Below are 25,864 nucleotides of genomic sequence, written 5' to 3' on the forward strand. Positions count from 1 at the left end.
CCTTTGATCCCAGTACGTAGGAGGCAAAGACAGGCAGATCTCTGTGAGTTTGAGGCCAGCCTGGTCTACAGAGAGAGTTCCAGGATAGCCAAGGCTACACAGTGAAAAAACAAATAAATAAAATTATATATGTATATCTATATAGGAACTAGTGGTTAAGAGTCCTTACTGATCTTCCAGAGAACCTGTGTTTGGTTCTCAGCACCCATGTAGTAGGACAGCTTACAACCTCCTATAGTTCCAGCTCCGGAGATCTGAAACCTCTGACTTCTGAGGACACCCTCACTCGCAGGCATATATATACCTCCTCACATAGCTAAAACAAAATAGCCTTAAAAGTGTATCCTCTATAAGCACATATATATCCATACATGTTATAGAAGTGTTGAAACGTTTTTATTATACAAAAGTATAAACAATAATCCCAGCACTCGGGAGGCAGAGGTAGGCGGATCTCTGTGAGTTTGAGACCAGCCTGGTCTACAGAGCTAGTTCCAGGACAGGCTCCAAAGCCACAGAGAAACCCTGTCTCGAAAAACCAAAAAAAAAAAAAAAGTATAAACAAATCTTAGATGAAACCAGGACGAGGGGCGTGAGGAGTTGCTGTACCGCTCTCCCTACTTTGGGGCGTTTTGACATTTCCCTAATGTCTCATTGAAAGGGTGAAAACAAGCAGAACCCAACACCCTGCGAGGGAGGTGAGTTAGGCATTGGCATTAAAGCACACCGTTGTGGAATATAGGAAATACCACACAAACCTGGAAGGAACACACACACACACACACACACACACACGAGAGAAAGAGAGAGAGAGAGAGAGAGAGAGAGAGAGAGAGACCTAAGCAGCAGAAGGCCATGAGAGACCCCTGAAGCTATGGACTGTGTGACCTCAGCTCAGGAACCTACCATGCCAGGACTTAGTTTCCCCTTCTGGAATAAAAGAGTGCCTTTGCCAAGTGGTATGCATTTTTGAAATTTCAATAATTTTAGTTGTGCTTTTTGACTTTTTAAACCATGAATTCTGAGCTGACAGTGAACTCTCTATGTCGCCCAGGCTAGTAATCCTCTTACCTGAGAATCCTAAACGTTGAGGTAACACGTGGGAGCCACTCTACCTAACAAAGTGTTTTTCATGTGGAAAAGCCCCTAGGGAGGGAAAAACAATTTTGATTTCTCTTTTTAAAATTATATGGTAAATTGTTTAAAAAAAACTATTTCATTCATAATTCTCTAATCATGCTCATTTACAAGGCCACCAAGACAAAGTCAAACTTTTAAGATTAAGGACAAAGTAAAATTTGTATATTCAAACAGCTAAGCATAACGGAAATGTCAGCACCTTGGTTTGGTTTCAGCATTTTACCAGCGTTTTCTTCTGCCTGTTAACCCAGAGTTAACAGTTTATGATGTGAAAATGTATGTACAAGATAATTTTATAATTTCATTTTGGTTTGTTTCAAAATATTGAATATATAAAAAACATGTTTCTATTTTAAAATAAGCTTCTTGTAAGATATGACTGAAAAAAAAGAAAAGAGAAAAAGAAAAACCCCCTAGGGGCCTGGAAGCAGAAACACCACACCCCAGGAGTACTTCCCTTGTGTGTGTGCGTGCGTGCACATGTATGTAACCCCCTAGGGGCCTGGAAGCAGAAACACCACACCCCAGGAGTGCTTCCATTGTGTGTGTGCGCACACATGCATGCACGTGTGCGTGTGTCTGGGAGGGGGGCTACAAGCACCATGGCACATGTGTAGAAGTGGAGGACAACTGGCAGAAGTAGGCTCTCTATATTTGGGTTCTGGGTAGTGAACTTGGGTTGTCAGGCTTGGCAGCAGGTGTCTCTACCTACTGAACTACCTTGCTAGCTCCATTGTTTTTAAGGCAGGGTCTCTTGATGTTTCTGTAGTGCTACAAATTCAGGCCAGCTGGTCCTTGAGCCTCTGGGAGATTCTGATCTCCACCTCCCTCCTATCTCCCTGTAGGAGTGAATACAATGGTACTCTGTTACCCATTGAGCCGTCTCATTGGCTTTAGGCTCCTGTATCTCAGGCTGTGTTGATGTTTTGATCCTTCTGCCTCAGCGGCCTGAGCTGTAGGGTGACAGGTGTGTGCCACCACACCTGGAAGAACTCTCCACTTTAAATAGGAGTCCAGATGTTTTTTCCTGTTTCCATTGGGAAAACAGGACATCTGACCCTGTACTAGACATTTGGGAGAACAGTTCTGCTCTGGGTAAACCCTGCCTGTGCAACTGCCAGGTCCAGAAGTTCTGGGGGCAGACACCTGCTTATGGCTCCAGGTGATCTCAGCGGTAGATGTTAGCATACAGAAGACAGGCTTGCTTCCTTGGGCTGGCAAAACACTGAGTCAATGAGTAGTGCCTACGATTCTTTCCTGGGAAGGGTGCCATCAGTAGGTGACTGACATGCCAGATTCCACTTCCAACATGAATAAGCTGCCCTGCCAGACTGGTGTCTGGACTGTTTCACATCTGGGAACTGTGATTTGGATGGCAGCATTAGGACCCAATGCTGAGTTGGTCGTGTTAGGAAGCTAGGTCTGACATAAGAATCCTATCAGTAGGAGCTGGAGAGATGGCTCAGAAGTTAAGGCATTTGGTGCTATTGAGGACCTGGGTTCGGTCCCCAACACCTACATGGTAGCTCACAACCATCTCTAAGTCCAGCTCCAGTAGTTCCAAAGGAAGCCATTTTGGAACAAACATACATACAGGCAGGCAATCCAAGCTACCCTGGATCAGATCACATTTGGATGGTTTCAGGGTCCATATGCACCAGCAGCACCCCCACACCTGCCTCTCCAGGCTTAGGGGTTTGGGACCTGAATGACAGTCAATTTACAGCAATCTCTGTTCCCTGCAAGCCTTCTCCTGTGCTGCTCCCACAGACGCTCGGCAGCCCTTCTGGCTCATCCTGAGCCCTGGGGTTAGTTCCCAGCATGCCCTAGGAGCCCCCAATATTCAGTTCTCTAGTTCTTTGGAAGGAGACAGACAGGCGCAGTGAGGAAAAGATGTAAGGAAGTCTGCAAGCCCTTGAACCTAGGTAAACATAGAGTGGAAAGTTCAGGAGTCCACAGCTTGGCTGTGCCAAGGAAGGAGCCTTGAGCCCTGGGACCTGCCACAGACACCCAGAGCTTTGCAATATAAGGCCTGGAGTAGGGACAGCAACAGTGGCATGGACATTGGCTATCTCCTCCCAGGACGTTGTGCCCAGGACTGAGCTGAGGCTGGGAACCATGAGAAGGGAGGCTAGGGAGCAGAGACCTCTAAAGCCTGGGTGTGTGGGCTTGGGTCTTACTCATTTCTAAAGCCCCAATCTCAAAATGAGGTCTGGTCCTATAGCTGAAGCAAAGGGGGAAATAATCTCCTGGTTTCCTCTGGTTGCCCCGACCCCAGTCATAAGCTCCATCCTCCTCCCTTGGAGGCCTTGATCTAGAGTCAAGGTGTGGTGGCCAACGTACCCACAGAAGGCACAGGAGAGGATCTGGCCTGCCCGGGAAGACACAGCTTTTCTATTAGGATATTCTCATTGAATCTGGGACCTAGCCTTAATATGGCACAGTGTCTCTTGATTCTGGCAATTATTGTATCTCCAGAGACCCTATTTCTAAATAAGGCCACATTTACAGGCTCTAGGTGGACATTAACCCTTGTGGGGGGTGTTATTCAATCCAGCATGGCCTTAATTAACACACCACACAGCAAGAAGGACTCCATCCATCCAGGGCCTTCTATGGTTCCAGGCCCTGCTTTCCAGCTAGAAAGAGCTTTGGGTAACACCCATGACCTCCAGTGGCCCCTTCCAGGCTGGGCTCTAGGCTGCCTTTACAGATGAGGAAATTGAGGCTCAGAAGGGTTAAGTAGGTGGCCCAGGTCTCATAGCCAGTCAGAGGTGGGGCAAGGCACCAGGTGCCAATGGTTTCTGGGGCATTCCTGCAGCAAGTAGGGAGTGTGCTGTCTTCCAGGTTAGGCTTCTTTGCTTCCTGGCTCTCAGACTTAGGGGTGGATGTCTTCTCAGCAACTACAGAGAACTATGATTCATTCAGTAGTCTGCCCTAGGAAACCAGGTAGGGGACAGTGGACTCTGCAGGAACCCTACTTCTCCCTATGCCCCCCAGCACACGGGGTAGTCAGAGAAATACGCCCAAGGGGCTTGGTAGGGCCGGGGAACAGTTTACCGGCTCTTGGCGGGCAATGTCCACTCAAGGTGGGAGATGCAAGGCCAAGAATGTTCTGCCTAGAGTTTTCAGCACCTTGGACCAGACGAAAAGGATCTATTTACTGGCTTCACAGACTTGGCTGCAGACTCTGCAGCGGGGCTCAGCTTGACCCAGGTCCCGATACCCTGTACCAGGAAGGGACCTAGGACATCAGAGAACGCCATCCAGGAACGGGAGTGGGGTGTCTCTGTCTGCACAAGGTGGGCCCTGCATCCCAATCACTGCAAGGGGTTGGGTGTCCGCCTCCCCCTCTCCCAACTGCATCCCGGTGCCAATCAAAAGCCTGGGTTGTGGCGGTCCTTGAGCTCTGCTCCTGCCCGCGGGTGTGCATTTCTCGGCTCCAGGGCCCGAGGTTTCCCGCTGGCAGGGCGGGCTGACTGGTTGGCTGACAGACCTTGCTGACAGATGTTGGGGAGGAGGCTTGTTTTTCCCATCACCTTCGCCCTAAGCGGGCCTGCCGCCTCAAAAACGCAGGTGCTCGCCCACTGTGAGCTCACCACCTAGTCCGAAGCCCCCAGGGAGGGTATTATTACTCGCGTCTTCCCCAGGAGGCGCCTAGGGGCTTAGGGAGAAATACCGACACCCAAGGTCACACAGCTTGACTCGGGCAGACAGCGGGAAACCCGGCGCCAGTAGTTCTTCTAGGCCCACCGCCACCTCCCTGCTCTCACGTTCGTGAATAAAGCACGAAGGTCCAACGCCCGTCTTTTCCCAAAAACAAGGCTCCGGGCTAATCTGAGGGAACAAAAGCGCCCAAAATTCCATCCCGGGTTTTCCATCACTCCGATTCCCGCCGACCAATCGGCTAGCACCGGTGGTCGGGGGGGGGGGGGGGGGGGGGGGGAGTGAAGGTGGTCTCGGGGTGATCGACAGTCCCTCTCCAAGGCGGGGCCTCAGCTCCGACCAATCCTGAGAAGCTGCTGGGCCGAGTCCGGGCGCAGGACAGGCGGCCGGGCCAATCGGCGTGGGGGGGCGGGTCCGGCCAGCCCGGGCTGTCGCGAGAGGCGGCCACCCCGCCCACTCCGCTGGCCGCGGCCGCCCGTGCTCGCGAGCGCGCTCTGCTCAGCTCCGACGGCCCGGGCCGCGATCCGTCCGCGGGTCCGGCTGGATCACTCCGCCACGCCAGGCCCGTCCGGGCGCCGCGCCCAGCCTCGCAGCGGGTAACGGCCGGCCTGGGCGCAAGCGCAGGAGGCGGCATGGCCGGGGCGGCTCCGTCGGGGGGCGGCCCGCACTGACAGACCCTGCGGCGCGCGGGGAGATGGGGGCGGCCGCCTCCCGGGCGACGACGACGACGACGAGGAGCGGCCGCCGCCGCTGCCGCGCACCGGCCGCCGCTGGGGACGGGCGCGGGCAGGGCGCCTCCCCGTGAGCGGCGGCCCCGAGGCCGCTCGCCGCCCCCAGCCGCCCCGGCCGCGGCCCCGGCTCCGGCCGCCGCGGGGCCCCTGGCGGGCGGCTCCCCCGGCCCGCGCGCGCCCGGCCCGCGCCCGCGTCCGCGCCCGGCCCGCGCGCGCGCGGCCTCGCCCGGTCCCGGCGCCCGGCCGCGGCCCTGCGCGCCCCCCGGCCGCCCGCGCGCGGCTCCCGGGCCCGGCGGCGGGCGCGGCGCGGGCGGCAGCATGGTGGAGAAGCGCTGCCCGTTGCAGAGGGACGGTGTGTACCGCTGGTTCTCCGAGCTGCCGTCGCCGCAGCGCGTGGAGTTCCTGTGCGGCCTGCTGGACCTGTGCATCCCTCTCGAGCTGCGCTTCCTCGGCTCGTGCCTGGAGGACCTGGCACGCAAGGACTACCATTCCCTGCGCGACTCGGAGATTAAGGCCAACAACCCGGCGGACCTTGGCAGCCTCACCAACCTGACGGACGAGGTGGTGCGGAGCAAGCTGCTGGTGTCGCTGGCGCTGCTGGGCTCGGAGCAGCGCGAGGCGGCGGGCGTGTTGTACCGCACGCTCACGCACACTGACTCCATCATCCACAACTACGGGCTGCAGCTCAACGAGGGACGCACGGGCGATGAGTTCCTTCTGCTCTTCACCATGGCCTCCAACCACCCGGCCTTCAGCTTCCATCAGAAGCAGGTGCTGCGCCAGGAGCTCACGCAGATCCAGAGCAGCCTGAACGGCAACGGCGGCGGTGGCGGTGGTGGTGGTGGCGGCGGCGGCGGCAAGAGCGCGCCCGGTCCGGGCGGCGCTCTGCCCACCTGCTCGACCTGCCACAAGGTGAGCGCGCGCGTGCGATGGGGGCAGAACGCCTGGGGCCTTCCCTGGCCGGCAAGCAGAGACCCACTAGGGACCCGGTGGCCGGCGTCAGTGCGCAGCCCCTTTGTGTGCTCTGTGTCACAGCCCACGCTGGAGACGCGATAAGGCCTTTGTCCTGTCATCCGGTCTCTTAGGTGACAGATAAGAGTTCAGCGATGTGTCCGACTTGCTCTGACCAGATCTGGTGTTTCGGAGAAGGCTCTGGAACCTTGGCCGAAGAGGGCCCTGCCCCTGCCCTCCTGGCACAGGCGTGCATGGCAGGGGTACGATGTATGCGAACGTGTGTGCGCGCGTGTGCGTTTGTGTGGGTTGTGCACGCTAGTGAGCATGTCTGTCTGGAGAGTCTAGCCATTGATAGGGGCTTTGCAGCCACGGCGCCTCTCTCTGTATGTTATTTGCCACTAGTGACCCGCCGTCAGGGAGAGCCCAAACCCACTGAGGTGGGATCCTGCCTTAGTTATTGATAAGTCAGCTTGGTGGACAGCGAGGGCAGGCAGCCTGACTGTTGAGAAATGCCAGCTTTGGCCCAAATGTTTGAGGATTGGTGCAGCACCTGCTTCTGATGGAAGCTGAAGGCCAGGTTTTTGGAGGCCATGGTGACAAGCAGAAGGAATTCGTTCTCCTGCGCTCTCTAGCCTATAGTTGTGTATGGGCATTTGAACCTTTGAAGGCAGCCCTGGATCCGGGAGCCCATATTTGCTGTAAGAGAAAGGCTTTTCAGTGCCAGGGGACCATTGAGGTACCTACCACACTGTGTCCTTGGCAGTAGGAGGCCACAATTGGGCCTTCTGCCCAGTTTCTCTGCAGCCTTTAAAAAATTTTTTTTTTAAGTTAAAACTCTTAATAGGCTTCCCCTGCTCAAGGTGAACAAGATGGGGTGGTCAGGAAAGCAGGCTTTTTTTGTTTTCTTTCAGCTCTCTTTGAACCTTGGGTTGTGGCTTCTCCTTTTTAATGTCTTCCTCTAAGAAGTGGTTGTGGTTACTGGATGGGCTTCTATGGTGTCTTACCTTTTCAGTGACATTTATCTCTGAGACTGTGGTTTTTCTGTTTTGTTTTTGCCCCTCCCCTTACAGTTTCCCACCTCACTTCCCTATTGTGTGCTGGGCAGCTGTCACAAGAAAGGCAGGGCCCAAGGCAATTTCAGCTCCCCAGCCTACCAGACTGTCCCCTGGCTGGGGAGGCTAGGTTGTTGTCATCTCCTCCCCTGCAATTAGTTTTGCTCAAGATCATGCACTTGCCATGTACTTGCTGCAGCCAGACGGCTGTGAGTGAAGCTCACAGTGCATCCAGGGGTACCACTCTATGTCGGAGATGGTGATACTGGGTTTAGTAGGGCAGTCAATTCAGAGTAGAAGTGTCTAGAACACATGTCTTGGGTCCTCTCCCACCTACAATGTTGGGGATGGGACCTAGAACCTTGTGCATACCAGGCAGGCGCTCTGCCCCCGAGCTTCACCCCACTCCAGCCTGCCCTCAGAGTGTCTTGTTTAAGATAGTCTTTGTCTCAGGCATAAGTCCTTTGAGAGATGAAGGAGTTAATCTAGTCGCCAGGGTGTGGGCACTGGTCACCAGCTGTGTAACCTCAGCCTTTGTCTCCTGTGCCCTAGAAGGCCGGGCTAAAGTACTCCAGAGGTGACAGGGCAGCTGGCAGCTGTGCCATCAATATAGCCTTCCCGACCATGCTGGCTCTCAGTGCATTTCACAGAGGTATGCATTGTCTGGTGCTAACATACCTGTCTTGCCTTGGGCATCACAGCTGTTTCAGGAGTTATGTGGGCCTGACAGAGTTGGGGTCCTTTTTGTAAATTTAGGGACACTGCTTGACCCTGGAGCAGGGTCAAGACTTAGCAATGAAGGCTGGGTCATGTTTGCCCAGGTCCAAACAGACATTTTTCTTTTTCTTCTCCATGGCTCTTAGAAGTCACTCCCAAAGGGACTTTAGCTCCCTTAACTGGACTTTGGGCTCACTTGCTGCTCTGCAATTGAAGGTTGATGGTGTGCTTGGAGGGTGAAGTCCAGCTGAGTACCTGGTTAGCCCTGGACTGGACTGGTCCTGGGCCTCCGTGTCATCAGGAGAAGGCAGCCCTTGCCTCCTCCGTAAGTGTCACACTTGCTCTCGAGGCTCTGCTCTCAGAAATGAAGATGTGGGTTGCTTTTGGATGTCTTTGATTTAAATTTTTATTTTTCTTAACTTTCTGAAAAAACATTATTTGTAATCACTTCTCTAAGCCCTCACTTTTCATTTTATTTAAAAATACACAATGTTCTGAGTAATCTAGGAGATTAAAGGCATGGTTTATTGATTTTTTTTTCTTTTTTTTTTTTTTTTTTGTTGTTTTTTGTTTTTTCGAGACAGGGTTTCTTTGTAGCTTTGGAGCCTGTCCTGGAACTAGCTCTTGTAGACCAGGCTGGCCTCGAACTCACAAAGATCCGCTTGCCTCTGCCTCCCGAGTGCTGGGGTTAAAGGCATGCGCCACCACCGCCTGGCTATTGATTTTAAAGACCAGCATTTCACTGTATTGCTCACTCTGGGCTGGGAGTTGCTATCCTCCTGCCTCAGCCTACTGAGAGTTGAGAAGATAGGTATGCACCAAGCCCAGCTGTGAATGGCATTAAATAGGCATGACTTACTTCAGAAAACCGTTTACTGTATCATGCACACTAGTATGGGAGGATGAGGGGCTGCAGGGCTTAATTTCCTGAATGCTGCCAATGTTTTCTATCCCCTAGACATGGTCATAGGGTTCTATAGTGAGAACAGTGTTTGCATTTTATTTAAATAAAAAGCCTTGGTTTTGGAAGCAGGTTAAATTAAGACCTTTGACTGGGTAAATGAGGTTCTTGATCTCAGCACTCAGGAGACTGAGGAAGGAGGAGCTGGCGTTCGACTGCCCTGAGTGGACTTGTACACTTGTTCAAGTTGGTGATAGGGAGCTGGTGCAAGAGAACATTTACTCTGAGTTGTGCTGGTTAAGGGTGTTGTGCAGTGCTCTGTGGTCATTAACATGGTTGAACTTCAGATCATCTGATCATTCTTTTTTTTTTTTTTTTTTTTTTTTTGATTTTTCGAGACAGGGTTTCTCCGTAGCTTTTGGTTCCTGTCCTGGAACTAGCTCTTGTAGACCAGGCTGGCCTCGAGCTCACAGAGATCCGCCTGCCTCTGCCTCCCGTGTGCTGGGATTAAAGGCGTGCGCCACCACCGCCCGGCTCTGATCATTCTTGAAAGACACCTCTGAGCCATCACTCCCATTCTCCCTAGCGGTCCCTCAACAGACAGACACTCATGATCAAATTTCTGTCTCTATGGATTTGTCTTCTGTGATCATGTCATGTAAATGGAATCACAAATACTTGCCCTTTTGTGATGAATTTCTTTCACTTGGCATGCTTTTAGGCTTCTCTTGTGAGAGTTTGCACACCACTTTGCCTTTTTTTTTTCTCTCGAGACAGGGTTTCTCTGTAGCTTTGGAGCCTATCCTGGAACTAGCTCTTGTAGACCAGGCTGACCTCAAACTCACAGAGATCCACTTGCCTCTGCCTCACGAGTGTTGGGATTAAAAGCGTGCATCATCACTGCCTGGCTGCCCTTTTTTTATTGGCTGAGTAATATTAATTTATCATGTGGCTGAGGGTTTTTTTGGGTTGATGCTTAGTTGAGGTCTTTCAAGGTAAACTCTTGAATGCCCAACATTAATACATGCTCCTTGGCACTCTGTTATCACATGCCATTCCAAGGGACTTCATTCTTGGGGTGGACTGCCATCTGGGAGACTGCTGGGCAGTGCTGCATAGCTGTCAGGCCCTCTGGGCACTATGGTTACAATGGCAGGTGGAGTTGGCTGTGGATCTGTCCTATTACAATTGTGACCCTGGTGTCTGTTCTGGAAGCCAGAACTACTTCATTAGGGGTGTTTTTCTCTTAAAGGAGGTGTAGCATGAGTAATAAAAACCCAGAGACAGATACTGGGGTTCAAACTGAAAAGATAAAAGAAGCAAAGCAGCCAATCACTAAAGAGCTCTTACCTCTATGAAGTCTTCAGACTGAAAAGAGAGTGAGTTCCTGTCTCATTCCTGCCTTATATTCTTCTCTAGTGCTGGTATTAAAGGTGTGCACCACCACCACCCGGCCTCTTTGGCTAACTAGTGTAGCTATTGAGATTAAAGGTGTGTGCCACCAGTGCCTGGCCTGTATGACTGACTAGTATGGTTAGCTTTGCACTCTGATCTTCAGGCAAGCTTTATTTGTTAGATCATAAACAAGATAGCACTATAAGGAGGTCCGAAATGGTGTGCTGCATGTGGTGTGTATTGAGGTCCTGGTCTTGCTTTCTGGCACATGTCTGTACAGTTGCAGAACTGTCTACCTGGTTTTGGCCGTGTGTATCCTAGGGTTTGCCTTGTGCAGACAACAGTGTCCATAGACTACAGATAAAATTGCTAATAAACTCTTGCCTGAGACAGGCTACACTTCTGCTTGGCCACTTGTCTGTGGTAAGCTCTTGCAAGTCGTTGCAGTTCAAAGGTCAGGCATTGGGGCAGTTTGTCCTGTGGATATCATGTGAGGAGCAGATGGCTTCGCTTGGTTTCTCTTATAACCCTGAACCCTATACACTGCTGCCAAAAGCCCCCAGCATTCTAAAGAGCTAGAGTAGGTTGTGTCTTCAAGGGACCTGGGACTGAGATGCTATTTTTTTTTTCTCCAGGGCAGTCGGATTTTCTCTCCTGAGTCCACTGTCTGTACACATTGCTCCTTCTGTTTCTACCTAGGTGGGAGTACTTCAGTGCATGGCCAAAGCATTTGTCCTGTTCACAGTGAAGTGCATGCTGTGGGCTTTTAGACACCCTCAAACTCTGTTTTAATAGCCTTCTTAGTGGCATTATCTCCAACAGTAAGCAGAAGCCTAGTCAGGTCTTAGAGTCATAGCAGGTTCGCTTGCTGCCATGGAATGGTGTGGCTGTGTGGCTCTGAAGTGACTGCATTTCCCCCACGTTGAACTCCAAAGCTGTTGCTTTCACAGTAGTCAGTCCATGGCCACCTTGGTCACCACTTGAGCCCCATCTAAACTGTGTGCTAGAGCGTCAGAACCTGGAAGCTGTCACAACAGGACAGGGTCTTATACATAGCATGGTGGCATTGTGTGAGTAGGTAGCCAGCAAATGCCAAGTCTTGCTGCTTTTCTGAAGCCATATTTGCTGAAGTTCCATTCTGTCCATTGTGCCTCAGTCCTGTGTGCCATATTTACCTTGCCTTTGGGTTGAGAGCACACTTAAAATACATAGTTTCCAGAACATTGGCATGCCATCTGCTAAAGGTGCCACCTAAGTGTGCTGTGTTTGTAAGCTGGTCTTGCACCAGCCAGCTTGTCTACCTCTCTGTGGCCACCGATACTAAGGTACAAGCCTTTAAGAGGCTTTCTCTTGATAATTTGGACTTGACATCTCTGTTCCCTCCCTCAGACCTCTACTTGAGTTTGTCCTCTGTTTCCTCAGGGACATTGCAGGGTCAGATGTCTGAACTTTGCTATTTGCTATTTCTTGTCTCCCTTCTTCCCCTTCATCACCTTTGACCTCTACTGTTTTTGTGTTTGGTTCTTAAGCATGTTCATTGGCTTTCTAAACAAAGCTAGCCATCCTTCTTTGTCCCTCCTGAACATGTGCCCGTGATGTCTACTCTCATCTTCAGATATACCCAGCCTTCTGTCACTTCCTTTGAGCCTTTCATTTCTTCAGCTAAGATGTTTGATTTTTTTTTTTGTTGTTGTTCTTTTTTTTTTTTTTTTTTTTGAGACAGTGCTTCTTGTGTAACAGCTGTGACTGTTCTGGAACTCACTCTATAGACCAGGATGGCCTCAAACTAACAAATCCACCTGCCTATTCTTCCTGAGTGCTGAGATTAAAGGTATGTGCCACCACTGATCAGCATGCTAAGATACTTTTTTATTGGTAGGAATTTCAGTAGTTTATTGATTTTAAGGTTTAAGTAGGTTATGTAATCAAAGACAAGTGACCAAAATGGTATAAAAGGACTCTGGATGAAGAGTTCCCTCACCAGGGCCAGATATTGCTCCTTTCTTTCCCTGGGGCTTGGGCTAGTTAGTTTTACATTTAAGGTGCTTGCTGGCCATGGTGTTTTCCAGTCAGCACTTTAGAGGCAAAGACTCTGCCTCAAAACAAAGTCCTCAAAAAAACAAAAACATAGTTTTTGTCTTTTCCCCAGATACCCAATCCCTTTTGTAAAACAGTTCTTTCTAGAACTTTTGGGAGAAACATGTTTCTTCCTCCTACATCCATCCCTTTAACTCTATGCAGTCTGTCAGCATCACATGTGCCTACCGTACAAGTATGACTGAATTGTTCACCTTGTCCTTGTAAACATGACCATTTACCTGCCATTAGTGTCACCTGCACCATTCCAATGATACATCTTGCTGAGTACTGACAGGCTCTGTAGTGTGTGTGTGTGTGTGTGTGTGTGTGTGTGTGTGTGTGTTAGTCTGTGCTCTTTAAAGCTGCAGTAGAGTATAGTGTGTGTGTGTGTGTGTTAAATCTGTGCTCTTTAAAGCAGTCACAGAGCCGGGCAGTGGTGGCAAACGCCTTTAATCCCGGCACTTAGGAGGCAGAGGCAGATGGATCTCTGTGAGCTCTAGGCCAGCCTGGTCTACAGAGTGAGTGCCTGGACAGGCTCCAAAGCTACACAGAGAAACTCTGTCTTGAAAAAAAAAAAACCATCCAAAAATAAATAAATAAAATATTAGTATGTGTATGTGTAGTCTGTGTTCTTTAAAATGGTAGCAGAGTGTGCCTACCTGCTTGCTCCTTTCCCCACACCTACCAGTGCAAAAACAGACCTTGGTCATTGCCATTCAGAGAGAAGAGCCATCCTCAGGGTCCTCTCCAGGTGATGCACATTTTTTCTGGTCACCAGTTGTTGGTATCTCTTTGTGTTCCCTATTCTTTCCTACCAGGGAGTAAATGTGTCTTCGTGTTCTAGAAGTAACTGGGCTTCTGAGGACATTGACTCTAGGAAGAGTTGTGTTTGTTTTCCTAGCTTTGACTTTTCCACACAGTTTGGTTTGTTATATCACATATGGCATTGACCTAAGTAGAAATTTGCTATAGAACACATCTACTATAAAAGATACATATGTGACACATGCGTGTTAAGCATGACACAGCTTAAGAGAGGGTACTTCCCAGTGTCATCTGGCGAGAACTTGTTGAGTATCTTTCTGTTGAATCACCCAATCTGGAATTGATTTGGTGTGAGGGACAAAGCTCCTTGACACTGTACATCCAGCCCCTTTCTCAGCACTGTCTGTTGGATGGTGGTCCTTTCTCCTGAGGTGGGACTGCTGTCACCACATACCTCATCACTATCTGGATTTGCTTCTCAGCCCTCTGCATGGTTCTGAGGATGTATGGGACTTTTTTGTTTTTGTTGTTGTTAAATTTTTAATTAATTAATTTACTTATTTTGAAATGGGGTCTCACCCTGTAGCCCAGGCTTGCCTGCCTGGAACTCATGATCCTCCTATCTGAGCCTCGCTAGGGCTAGGAATATAGCTATGCACCACCAGGCTGGCTCCTGTGAAGGTGCTGTGGACTCCCCTGTGCCAGGCCCGCAGTTCTCAGCATGGCACGCCTGTCTCTACATACCATCTTCTCTTGCAGTTCCTGCTGTTCTCTGATTTGTCCACACCATGAGCCTGTACAAGGGTGACTGCTCCATTGCCCACTTAATGGCTCACATATTCCAGTCTTCCCATCACATCCTTTGAGATTTTCTGCCCAGTATGAGCATACACGTCTTTGTGTGTCTGTTGAAATAGTCACTCACGGAAGCACAGAAATGGTGATCATCCGCTTCCCTGCCCCACGGCTCCAGGGAACATCTGTTCTAGCCAGTGAGAGAAGGGAGGGGCTGGTGCTGTGGCCAGTTCCTGATGCAGCTCCGTGGCATGGCAGGAAGTGTTTTTCTCATGTACTGTGGGCTGTTCCCAGGGAATTGCATCCTCTGTGTCCTGTGTGGTGGTCTTTGACTTGTTCTTTCTCTGGTGCTGGCTGCACAGCTCTCAGGTAAATGCTGTGCCATGGTTCTGGGCTTCATGCTGTCTTCACTGCCAACATGTAGAACCCATAGAATCCTGATTAGGTACATTGAGTGGTGAGGGCCCTGTGAGGCATTGGACTGTTTTCCTGTGGCAGTCTGGGGAGTTTAATTCATTTTTGCAGAGTAACTATTAGTCCTGAGAAAGGCTTGTGTGTACTGTGTTCCTTCTGTGTTCATGCAACCCTGGCTTGTAACAAAGCTGGGTGCTGTAGTTGCTAATGATTAGAAGTAAAGGGAGGAGCCGTGTCACTCCAGTGTCTTGCCTGCTTCTCTCTTAGTCTAACCAGTGATGCCAGGTCCTCAGGAGGGAGAACCGTGGAATCATTCTTGATTGTTTGAGAACCACAGGGAAGTATCAGTAGAGTTCCTACAAAGGAATTAGTGTGCCCTCAGGCCTTGTACTGACCTACAGTGAGCCTCATTAAAGCACATGCAGGTGGGAAGTCCTAGATGTGCCCAGTGCAGCCACAGGGCATTCTGCAATTTGCAGTTAAGATTTAAAAGTTTATGAAGCAGAGGCTCAACCCCCTCCGCCATCACTCTGGACATGTGAGAATGATGCTGGGCAGTTTCTTGGTGCTGTTTGGTTAAAATTGAAGGGACATTTGAAGGTGCCAAGTGGCAGCTGTGGGAAGGTTGGTGTGGTACACCCGTGTATGCCAAGCTCTAGACTTTCTGAGATGGGGGTAGAGGCTTCTGTGCTATGCAGGGTGCTAAAGGCCGGCAGGCAAAGCACATTGGGAGGACAATCTTCTGAGTGGGTGTGGGTGTGGGTGCTTGCCCTATAAAGAGAGTAGGAGCCATCTAGGGGTGGATGAGGAGGCTCTGACTACCCTGTCTTCCCCTTCAAGGTCATGTGAATGTGAGATAGAGAACAAGGGTCCAAGAAGGGAGGATGGATGATAGCTCACTTCTGCCATGTGCTCAGCACTGTCCCCCCTGCATTCCAGGGATGTTTTGAATCATCACCACAGAGTTAGTTGACCCGTGTTCCTCTTTTGGTACCAAGGAAACAAACAGGTAAGCCTAGCAGTTTGCAGAGGTGGCATCAGTTGGTGGCTATTTTTGTTAGGTGAAGACAAAATGATATCTGTTTTAGTTCTTTGTTAGAAATGAAAGGAATCTCAGGAGAGTGAGATGGGAAGGCAACTTGGTGCTAGGATACTGCAGAGGTGGGCAGAGCCATTTACACACCAGTACTTCTCTGTGATTAAATTACAGGCAAAACTTACACTGGGTGAAATGCACAGTTTTCCTTTTGCTATGCTTTTTTTTTTGGGTCGTTGTCGTCAGTTTGGTTTGGTTCTTTTGAGACAGGGTTTTTCTGTAGCTTTAGAGTCGGTCCTAGAACTTGCTCTGTAGACCAGGCTGGCCTTGAACTCACAGAAATCCACCTGTCTCTGTCTCCCAAGTGCTGGGATTAAAGGCATGTGCCACTACAGCCTGCCTTTTGCCATGTATTTTGACAGCTGTGTGAGCCAATGTGACACAAGCCTCTGGCAGGGTAAAGAAGGGGCCATTTTCTACTCCCTTGCTATTTTCCACTCTGTTCCTCCTTCATCCTGTGCCCTCTTTGAGCTTTTTTTGCTCTTGTTCTTCGTTCTGTTCTGCTACTTTTCTGTTATTGGTTAGTTTTGTGTTCTCTGAAGGCTTCATTTAACAGAGTCATGGAATTCGGTTTTATCTCCTGCTTCTTTTACACTGTGAGGTTTCATGGTGGGTCTTGTGGTAACTTGGTGCTGTCTTACCTCTCAAGTCTACTTTGAGTGTGCAGTATTTCACACCTGTGGTGGAGGCTACCTTTGTCCAGGCGGGGGGTGGGGGAGTATTCCTATGCCAACCACAGAGGCCCTGAGCCTCACAGTGCATTGTAGTAGTCTGCTTCAATAGGAATTTTTTTTTTCTTTTTTAAATTAAGATGAAGATAGATGCTGGACTGAAGCATCTTACACACACACACACACACACACACACACACACACGGGAGGGGAAAGGGAAAGAGAGAGGGAGGGAGAGGCAGGAAGTGGTGCCACATACTTAAAATTCCAACATTTGGAAGGCTGAAGTAGGAAGACCACAAGTTCAAGGCCAGCTTGGACTACAGGACAAAACCGCGTAGTGAGTGAGTGAGTGAGTGAGTGAATGTAGATTCTTTCACATTTGCTCACATAGCAAAAATGTGATTTTTTTTTTCTTAGAAGGCCCAGCTTGCTACTGCATCCTTTCAGCTTGTGCTGGCATACAGCTTTGCTTTCCCTGTGTCATCAGCGATATTGTTACTGAGTTCAGGACTTTTGGTTGATGGCTCTTTTTTTTTTCTTGCGATACTTTGAAAATTGAAAAGTGGTGAGCCAGCTGCTGTTTTGTACCTCCCTGTTTTCTGTGTCATCCTCTGGCTAGGCTCAGGATCTTGTATTGATGGCTCTGCTGTGTCTGTGTGCTCTCCTAAGCTTGCCTGTTGGGTACTCCGAACATTTTGGAGCTGTGAATTTATGCCTTTTGCTAAATTTGGGGGCTTCATCAGCATATCCCAGTTGTTATGTCTATTTCCTGTGGGGGTGCAGTTGCATGCATTTACCTGCTGTTGGGACACCTCCATGAATTCATCTTCAGAGTCATTGAGATGACAGTATCTTGTTGCCTCTAGTCTGCTGCTAGGCCTTCCTGTGGGCTACTAGTTCAGAAATGTCATTTTCCTGTTCTGAAGTTTCACCGTTTTTTGTTGTTGTTGTTTATTTGTTTGAGACAGGGTTTTTCTGTCTAGCTTTAGGTGCCTGTCCTGGAATTCACTCTGTAGACCAGGCTGGCCTCAAATTCACAGAGATCCACCTGCCTCTGCCTCCCGAGTGCTGGGATTAAAGGTGTGCACCACCACCACCCGACTTTTGAAATTTCACTTTTAAAATTCCATTTTCTTGAGGGGTATGGTTGCATACATTTTTAATCTCAGCACCCAGGAGTCAAAGGCAGGTGGATCTCTGTGAATTCTAGATCAGCTAGAATTAGTTAGATCCTGTCTCAAAAAAACAATCAACCAACAAAACCAAAATCATCCCCCAAACCATCTCTGTTTTTTTCTTGGTGCCCTTTTGTTTTTCAGCCTGTGCTTTCCTTGTATTGCTTAATAATACTTCCCTGCTCTTCCTACCCGAGGTTCTTGACCAGCTTAGTCGTTTCTAAGAGGCTTTTCCTCTGCCAGGGGTGTATTTTTGTTTCTCTGGTTGCTTCTTGGATTTTGTGAGGAAGATATTGTAGGACCTGTGGATTGCTTCTGAAGAGTAAGGATGCTTGGGTTGGCTAGGCATCCCACACATTTCTCTTCTTAGCCCATGGTCAGCTTTATTTCCCTCAGCATTTTAGTTGCTGTGTTTTCTTGAATGTATGAGTCACAGAGAAGCAATCGACCGTCTTTCAAATCCATGGTTTATTGTTCACACACAGGGAAAGAGAAACTCTTAAGTGACACCACCGTATCCAGGGGGAGAGTTAACACATGGACAGTGGGTAGAGGTGACACAAGCCAGTCACGAATCTATTTTATTTTCTGAGACAGGTTTTCTCTGTTTAACTGTCCTGGAACTCACTTTGTATGACTGGCCACCCACCCACGGAGATTTGCCTGCTTCTGCCTCCTGAGTGCTGGGTTAAGTGTGTGTGCCACCACTGCCTGGTCCAGTTACAAGTCTGAATGACCAATGCACAGCAAGTCACCATGTTCATATCTATAGTGAGTGGGTTCTGACTCTGCATAAGATGCTGTTTGAGAGGGACAGAGGTTAGCTAGTTACAGCCTCATTTATGCTTATCCAGGTCAGCCAGGGTGCCAGAGACTTAGCAGTCACTGAGATCAGAGCCAAGCCAGAGGCAGGAGATCCTGGTGAGAGATGTGGTAACTGAAGGGGTCCTTTGTTGCTAGTGTGTGTTGGAGATCAGCATCTGCTGAACTGCTGGGAGACTTGGTTTTTGGTCTTCCAAATAAACTTCCAATTGGTGGGGTCACCAGAGCTTGCTTCTCGTGGCAGGATGTTGAGCGGGAGTGCTTTCATTTTCCTTTATTTTTGTGTTTTAGGCGTTCACTATACATGTAAAGTGTCTTGGAACCAGCTCCATACCTGTGTTTCTCAGAACTGTGCTGAAACATGGCACAGTTGATAGGTAGGGTATGGGCATCTCTCTTGGAAGTAGCGGGGTTCTCTTTGTGTAGTTGTACTGAAACTCTACCAATAGGCTGCACCCTAGATCAGCTCATGGGTTCCTTCTCCCTTCTCTGGGCACAACGCACAGGGTGAGATACCTACCCCTTGTCTGTCTGGCAGTAGTTTTGCCAGTGTCGGTTGCCCTTAGTGCTGTTCAGCTTGTTGGTGTTTGTAAGTTTGAGCTAGTTACTGGATAAGCCTTTTTTTTTTTTTTGGTTTTTCGAGACAGGGTTTCTCTGTGGCTTTGGAGCCTGTCCTGGACCTAGCTCTGTAGACCAGGCTGGTCTCGAACTCACAGAGATCCGCCTGCCTCTGCCTCCCGAGTGCTGGGATTAAAGGCGTGCGCCACCACCGCCCGGCTGGATAAGCCTATTGCTTTGGCGGTGTGGAGCCCATGTTCTAAGGCTGCACTGCAGTCACATTAGCATTCTTCTTGCTGTGGCTTGAGTTTTTAGTGGGTTTACTGTGTTTGGCCAGTTCATCACACAAAACTCCAAAGTTGACACATGCTTCTGAGCCTGACTCAGAGATACACGCCTGTAGTCACACACACCTGGGAGCCTGAGGCGAGAACATTGCTTGCTTGAGCCTAAGAGTTTGGGAGCTTAGGGCTGGCCTGAGCAGGATAGCAAGACCCATTCCCACTTGTTAATGAAACATATTCCTAGCCAGAATATTCACTGTAACAATATTGTGTATAATATGTTTTCAATATCAGCAGTCCTTGTGATAAGCACCCACAACTTGTGCCCATTGCTTCCTCTTAGGTGTGGGATTGGGGACCTAACTTCCACTTAGAGGCACAGAGCTGAGGGTGGCAGCTGCTGCCTGGGTGTAGACATCCGGGGATTTCCTGTTGGGTGTTCCAGGAGGACAGCTGAGGAATGGTGTGTGCTTTACTTTAGATGGAGTGGGCTTCTTGTACTGGGTTCATTATGCCTTTAAACTTGGCTCCTGGGGGCTGGAGAGATGGCTCATTAGTTAAGAGCACTGGCTTCTCTTCCAGAGGACCTGGGAACTGGGTTCAATTACCTAATGGCAACTCACAAAATGTCTGTAATTCCAGTTCCAGGGCATCTGACACCCTGTCTGGCCTCCTGGGTCCTGCACTCATGTGTTATACAGATAAACACAAAGACAAAAGACATGAATAAAATAAAAACAAATAATCGCTAAGTGTGGTGGTACACTCTTTTAATTCTAGCAGTTAGGAGACAGAGGCAGGTAGGTCTCTGTGAGTTCAATGCCAGCCTGGTCTATGTAGAAAGCTTCAAGTCAGCCAAGGCCTCTGTGGGCACCTTCACTCATGTGTATATACGTATACAAGGAATTTAAAAAATTTAAACTTGGCTTCTGAGCATTCTCTCACCTTCATGGTTATGATCACACCTCACTGCTGATAGTGGACCTTTTTCTGGCAGCTGTGGCATTTCCTACTTCCCCGACCCTAGCCAGACAGCCCCTCACCACATATCATAGGGGAGACACTGAAGCCAAAGCCTGAGTCTGAGGCTGGCATGGATTGCACAGCGTTCCTTCTGCCTGTGTATGTCTTCTGACAGTGCTGGTGGCAGCTGATTCTGTGATTATCACGAGCCCCCATTCTAAGCTGCTCCTGAGAGCCAGCAGCTTTAGTCTTTTTTTTTTTTTTTTTGGTTTTTCGAGACAGGGTTTCTCTGTGGTTTTGGAGTCTGTCCTGGAACTAGCTCTTGTAGACCAGGCTGGTCTCGAACTCACAGAGATCCGCCTGCCTCTGCCTCCCAAGTGCTGGGATTAAAGGCGTGCGCCACCACCGCCCTACTAGCAGCTTTAGTCTTAAGGTTGCTATAAGCTGTTGGAGATGCCACCTGCTTCCTCTAGCTGCATGCACAATCAGTGTATGGCTCAGGGTCCCCAAGGGCATGAGTGCAAGCTATGGCTCTTGATTATAGGAGGATGATAAGGTTTAACACCCTGTTCCTCCTCCTCTCTCTCTAGTACCTGGACTCACTGTGCAAACCTCCAATGGAATGGTGTGTAGTAAGGCAGAAGCTGTAAGTGGTTAGGCAGTAGCCAGTCCCAGTCAGCAATGATAGTCCCTTGGACCTGCCTCATACCATATCAGAAAGGGCATGGTGATGAGAAGCAGGTTATTACTTCCAGGGACATCTTCTGTGTACCATCTCAGCCCTCAGTTACATCTGTGGAGACATGTTTCAGCATCATAAACTAATACCTGGTCACCAGGAAGAGCCTGTTTACACAGTTCCCAGCCTCCTTTTGGTGTCTAGCAGGGTTCTTCCAGCAGACAGGGCTCTTTTGCTGACTGTGTTGAGTAGCTTCCTGTGCAGGATGTGGGAATAGCTTGTGGTGGGGTGTCTAGGTCCTCAGAGCTGTGTCCTAGCCGACCTCACTGGATGTGGAAGAAGCCCATTCTCCCACCACCTTGAGGATTCCTCCCTATGCCTCTGCCACAGTCGAGCAGTCTCTTCCCTTCTCTCCATTTTCTCTATCTGTCTGGTAGGAAACATTAAAAGGAATTTTTTTTGTGTGTGGAAAGTGGTTTTGGTTAGCATTGGCTTTCATTTGCCTAAGTCAGCAAATAGCTTTCACTATTAAACTATTTTCTTGTTCTGGTTTAGAGACACAAAATGACTATTTTAGTTAAAGTGCTTACAAATCGGTTTTCTTTCTTTCTTTTTTTTTTTACATTGACTTGAAAGCATGTAACAGATGTTACTCTTTCCTGCTTAGGCATTGCTGGTAGTTGGCTAGACTGTGTTTGGGTAGTAGTGCCAGCTTCTGTTGCCTTGGCTCGACGCATACCCTTACACCCGCCCAAAGACCCATCCCTAGGTTTGGTAGTTCTTCCTGCCAGTTAGGTCCCGGCATGGTGGTTTCCTGACCACTGTCTCATCCTCTCCACTTGATTTTCCTGAAGTTGTCATCTTCTCAGTGAAAAACAGGGCATCTGGGGTCTTGATCAGGTGTCTCTACCCATCCCACAGTCCTGGGGTAGTACCCTGGGACCTAGTTTGTGGAATGGGTATATGGAGGCTGTAGAAGGCAAGCACAGCTGTGTGTACCCTTCTGAGCTGCTTGTACCTCGTAGGAAGGCATCTATATTTAGACTGGATCTTTAGCTTCTTTTTCTAAAAGTCATGTCTGTTCTTTGTATAAAAGCTGAAAAACAAAAAATTAGAAAATAAAGCCAGACGTGTGTGCCTATAACCTCACTACTCAAGAGACTGAGGCTAAAGGATCACTGTGAGTTTGAGGCCATTGTGGGCTATAAAGTAAGACTGTCTCAAAAACTTACCTTGTCTCTAACTGCTTTACTCTGTGGTATCTGTTGTGATACCACTGCTGCTGAAGGGCCTGACTGGCTCCACCCTGTGGCTGCCAGTGCTTATGCCCAGGACTGGTCCAGGATGCTGCTGGAATAGCTGAGGGGCTCACTTTCTGCTTCCTGGTTGCCTCCTGCCTGTGGGCAAGGTCCTGTCACATCTGAGGACTCTTAAGAAGCAGGAGAGAAGGGATATAAGTGCTGTGAACTCTTTGGTTTTTCTTTTCCTGTCTTTCCTGTGACTGTCTGCTTGTATACACATTTTCCTCTTTTCACGTACCTGTGAGCATTTCCCCATACATTTTGTTTCCTCTGATTCTGTTTAAAGGACTTCTGGTCTGTTGGGTGGTGGTGGCACCCGCCTTTAATCCCAGCACTCAGGAGGCAGGTGGATCTCTGTGAGTTTGAGGTCTACAAGAGCTAGTTCCAGGACAGTTTCCAAAGCTACAGAGAAACCCTGTCTCGAAACAACAAAAACAAACAAAAAAAGGACTCCTGATCTGTAGTCAGACAGCTGTGGCTTTGTGTCACCTGTGAATTTGATGCATGTTGATGTCATTGATTTTCATCCTGTGAAGGTGAATTGTGTCTTCCTACATACAAGTCCTTGGCTATATTGCTGGTTGGTGATAGTTTAGGAATCTGCTGACTTCTAGGTAGCGTCAGAAGATCAGAAGGCGCAGAAGTGTCAGTTAGCTGTGTCCTGCCTACTGGCTGTCCAGCAGTGGCACCAGTCAGTACTTGCCAGCTAAGATTGAGACTGTTACCTGTCTTGTTGTGATGACTTTGTTTAACTGAAATTTGGGTAATGAAATGACTTCTCAAGCTGTCATTTCTAATTATAAATGGAATGATGGCCTATCGTGATGGACATATAAGAAGGATCTGTTTGAAGGAAGAGAGACCCCCTGACCCCCTGTATTCTAATACAGGGAGGTGGATGTTAGGGTAGCTATCTTCTCAAGTCATCATTGCTAGTCTTACATGGAGTGATGACCTGTTTGATGGACATATAAGAAGGGTCTGTTTGAAGGAAGAGAGACCTCCTGTATTCTAACACAGGGATGTGGATGTTAGGGTGGCTGTTTGGAGTCCTGCCCAGTACCCAGGGGAAGTCCAGGAAGGCAGAGAGTCTCTGAGGATCCATGGCTTATGACCCTCCTATGTGGTCATGTGTTTTTAATTGTGCTGTCTGTGGCAGTACTTTAGTCCATTGAGGTGACCTAGCAGCCCCACTATGTGTACCACAGCAGTCGTAGTAACAGTGTCTAGTATCTGTCTTCCAGCTTGGTAAGCTTCATACATGCATTTTAATTACCATTAAAGCCCTGTGAGCGGCCAGGCGGTGGTGGCGCACGCCTTTAATCCCAGCACTCGGGACGCAGAGGCAGGCTATCTCTGTGAGTTCGAGACCAGCCTGGTCTACAGGACTGGCTCCAGGACAGGCTCCAAAGCCACAGAGAAACCCTGTCTCGAAAAACCAAAAAAGAGGGCTGGAGAGATGGCTCAGTGGTTAAGAGCATTGCCTGCTCTTCCAAAGGTCCTGAGTTCAATTCCCGGCAACCACATGGTGGCTCACAACCATCTGTCATGCGGTCTGGTGCCCTCTTCTGGCCTGCAGACATACACACAGACAGAATATTGTATACATAATAAATAAATAAATATTTAAAAAAAAGAAAAACCAAAAAAGAAAAAAAAAGCCCTGTGAGCTACTTACTATTATTTCCAGGTTGCAGTGAAAGAGGCTGAGACAGAATTTAGAAATGAAATCTCCTGATCAGTCTCATCAGTAAGCAAAAGGTCTGCACACTGTGCCCATGTTATCTGCTCATACTCTTGTTCCCCTTCTTTTCTTCCTTCCCTCCCTCTCATCATGTAGCTCAGGATGACCTGGAACTTGTGATTCTTCTGTCTCTGCTTCCATGAGTTCTGGGACTGTAGGTGTTTGCCACCATGTTCACTGCTCTCCTTGATGTCATTGCTGCTGTGCTTTACTCTTTTCTTTCTAACTGGGCATGTGGCCCTAGACAAAGTGTTGGGAGTTGTGCTCCAATTTTATTTGTAATGTGGGGATAACTTGGTGTCTTGTGTGGGCTGATGTGTGTACCTACTCCGGCAGCTCACTTCCATTTCCTGTTGGAACAGTGGCACTGGGCTATGAGAGGTCCATGCTTCCTCTGCTTGGCTTGTCTGATGCAATCTGTATTGGGGGGGGGGGGAGGCTCTACTTCCAGAAATATGACTGCATGTGAGCATGTCCTCTTTGAAAATGAAATTGGTGTTTAAAAATTAAATTTCTAAAGATTGTTTCCCTGATCTATGAATATTAAAGTGAATTTATTCATAGTTTTAAAGAAGCCTGCTGTGGCTAATGCTCTTGTACAGTGTAAAGATTTGTCACTTTTATTGGTTTAATAAAACACTGATTAATCAGTAGCCAGGCAGGAAGTATAGTTGGGACAATCAGACTAAGAGAATTCTGGGAAGAGGAAAGATAGAGACACAGTCGCAAGTCAGATACAGCAGAAGTAAGATGAGAATGCCTTACTGAGAAAAGGTACAAAGCCATGTGCCTAAACATAGACAAGAATTATGGGTTAATTTAAGTTGTAAGAGGTAGTTAGTAACAAGCCTGAGCAATATGCCAAACAGGTTATAATTAATTTAAGCGTCTGTGTGTTTCTTTTGGACTAAACGACTGTGGGACCAGGCAGGAAAGAAACTTCCATCTACAGAAGCCTATAAATGTGAACTTTTTCATAGGATATTACTGTCTAAAGAAAACCTTTTTAAAAATTGTCTATGTTTGAGGAACAGTTTTTAGCTGTCATGATAGGACCGACATCAGCCATCAAGCCACAATACCCCCATGACTTACTTCCCTGGAAGTAAGATATAAGTCCATCTGGTCTGATTATCCACATGACACTGGAATTCTAATGCTAATGGACCTTCTTGTAGGAGTTACCTAGCCTTTGATCTGACCCAGGAATACTCCTTTATTTTGAAATGTCGTGGTAGTCAGGAATGTAGAATCTTGAGGTTCACCATGGGCCCAAGTTAGAATACACATGTACCATGATTTGGAAGTGCTTGTTTTATTTTGTTTTACTTGACCCTGGGGAATCCAGTCTAGGGCCTTGCATATTCCAGGTGAGATTCTTGAGTGAGCTGAGGACACTTTTCCCCCTTTTCACTTTTTGAGACAGGCCATCACTAATTACTCAGGCTGACCTTGAATTTGGTCTCTAGCTTGGACTAGCCCTGAACCTTCCATTCTCTTGTTATAGTCTCCTGGTTATCTGAGATTACATGCCTATGCCACCAGGCTGGATGTACAGGTCTTTACTTAGGTCTGGATGTACCAGTTCATCTCTACATGCCTAGCAGATACACCTCAAGAGCCAGGGGTATGCTGCTTGGGGCCAGTGGCCTAAACTCCACTCCAGCAAGGTACTTCTGAGCAGGCAGCAGCACTAGAACTCAGGTGATCTCTCCTGGGACACCAGGAGAGAGGAGTATGTCTTGGGTTCCGGCAGGTGCTGAACATCAGATCTGCCTGCAGCCATTGCTTGTTGGTGCCAGAGCAGAGCTGCTGAGACCCTAGTGATGACAGCTAGGCAAGATGGGAGTACAGAGAATCACCTGGAAATTAGTGCCACTGGGGCCTTTGGAACTTGGTGCTGTAACTGAATGTCTTACAGATATCAAGTGCTTCTAAATGGAAGACGTTGTTGTATGT

The 25,864-nt window shown here is 48.7% G+C and overlaps 1 protein-coding gene across 2 annotated transcripts in view; it reads left to right on the plus strand.

Moving 5' to 3' along the window:
- The first annotated feature begins 5,742 nt into the window (after positions 1 to 5,742).
- The window catches only part of Zcchc14 (zinc finger CCHC-type containing 14), a 57,337-nt gene continuing 37,215 nt past the window's right edge, over positions 5,743 to 25,864 (plus strand). Inside the window, exon 1 of one of the 2 annotated variants that reach the window (XM_041649699.1) lies at positions 5,743 to 6,449. In XM_041649699.1, the coding sequence (XP_041505633.1) occupies positions 5,856 to 6,449 (594 nt within the window). In that variant the 5' untranslated portion in view covers positions 5,743 to 5,855. The remainder of the gene's footprint in view (positions 6,450 to 25,864) is intronic. The other variant, XM_041649698.1, reaches the window with a different exon arrangement.

Source organism: Microtus oregoni, unplaced genomic scaffold, assembly GCF_018167655.1.
Source record: "Microtus oregoni isolate MIOR12 unplaced genomic scaffold, Mior012 000004F_ref0000308, whole genome shotgun sequence".
Lineage (NCBI taxonomy): Eukaryota > Metazoa > Chordata > Mammalia > Rodentia > Cricetidae > Microtus > Microtus oregoni.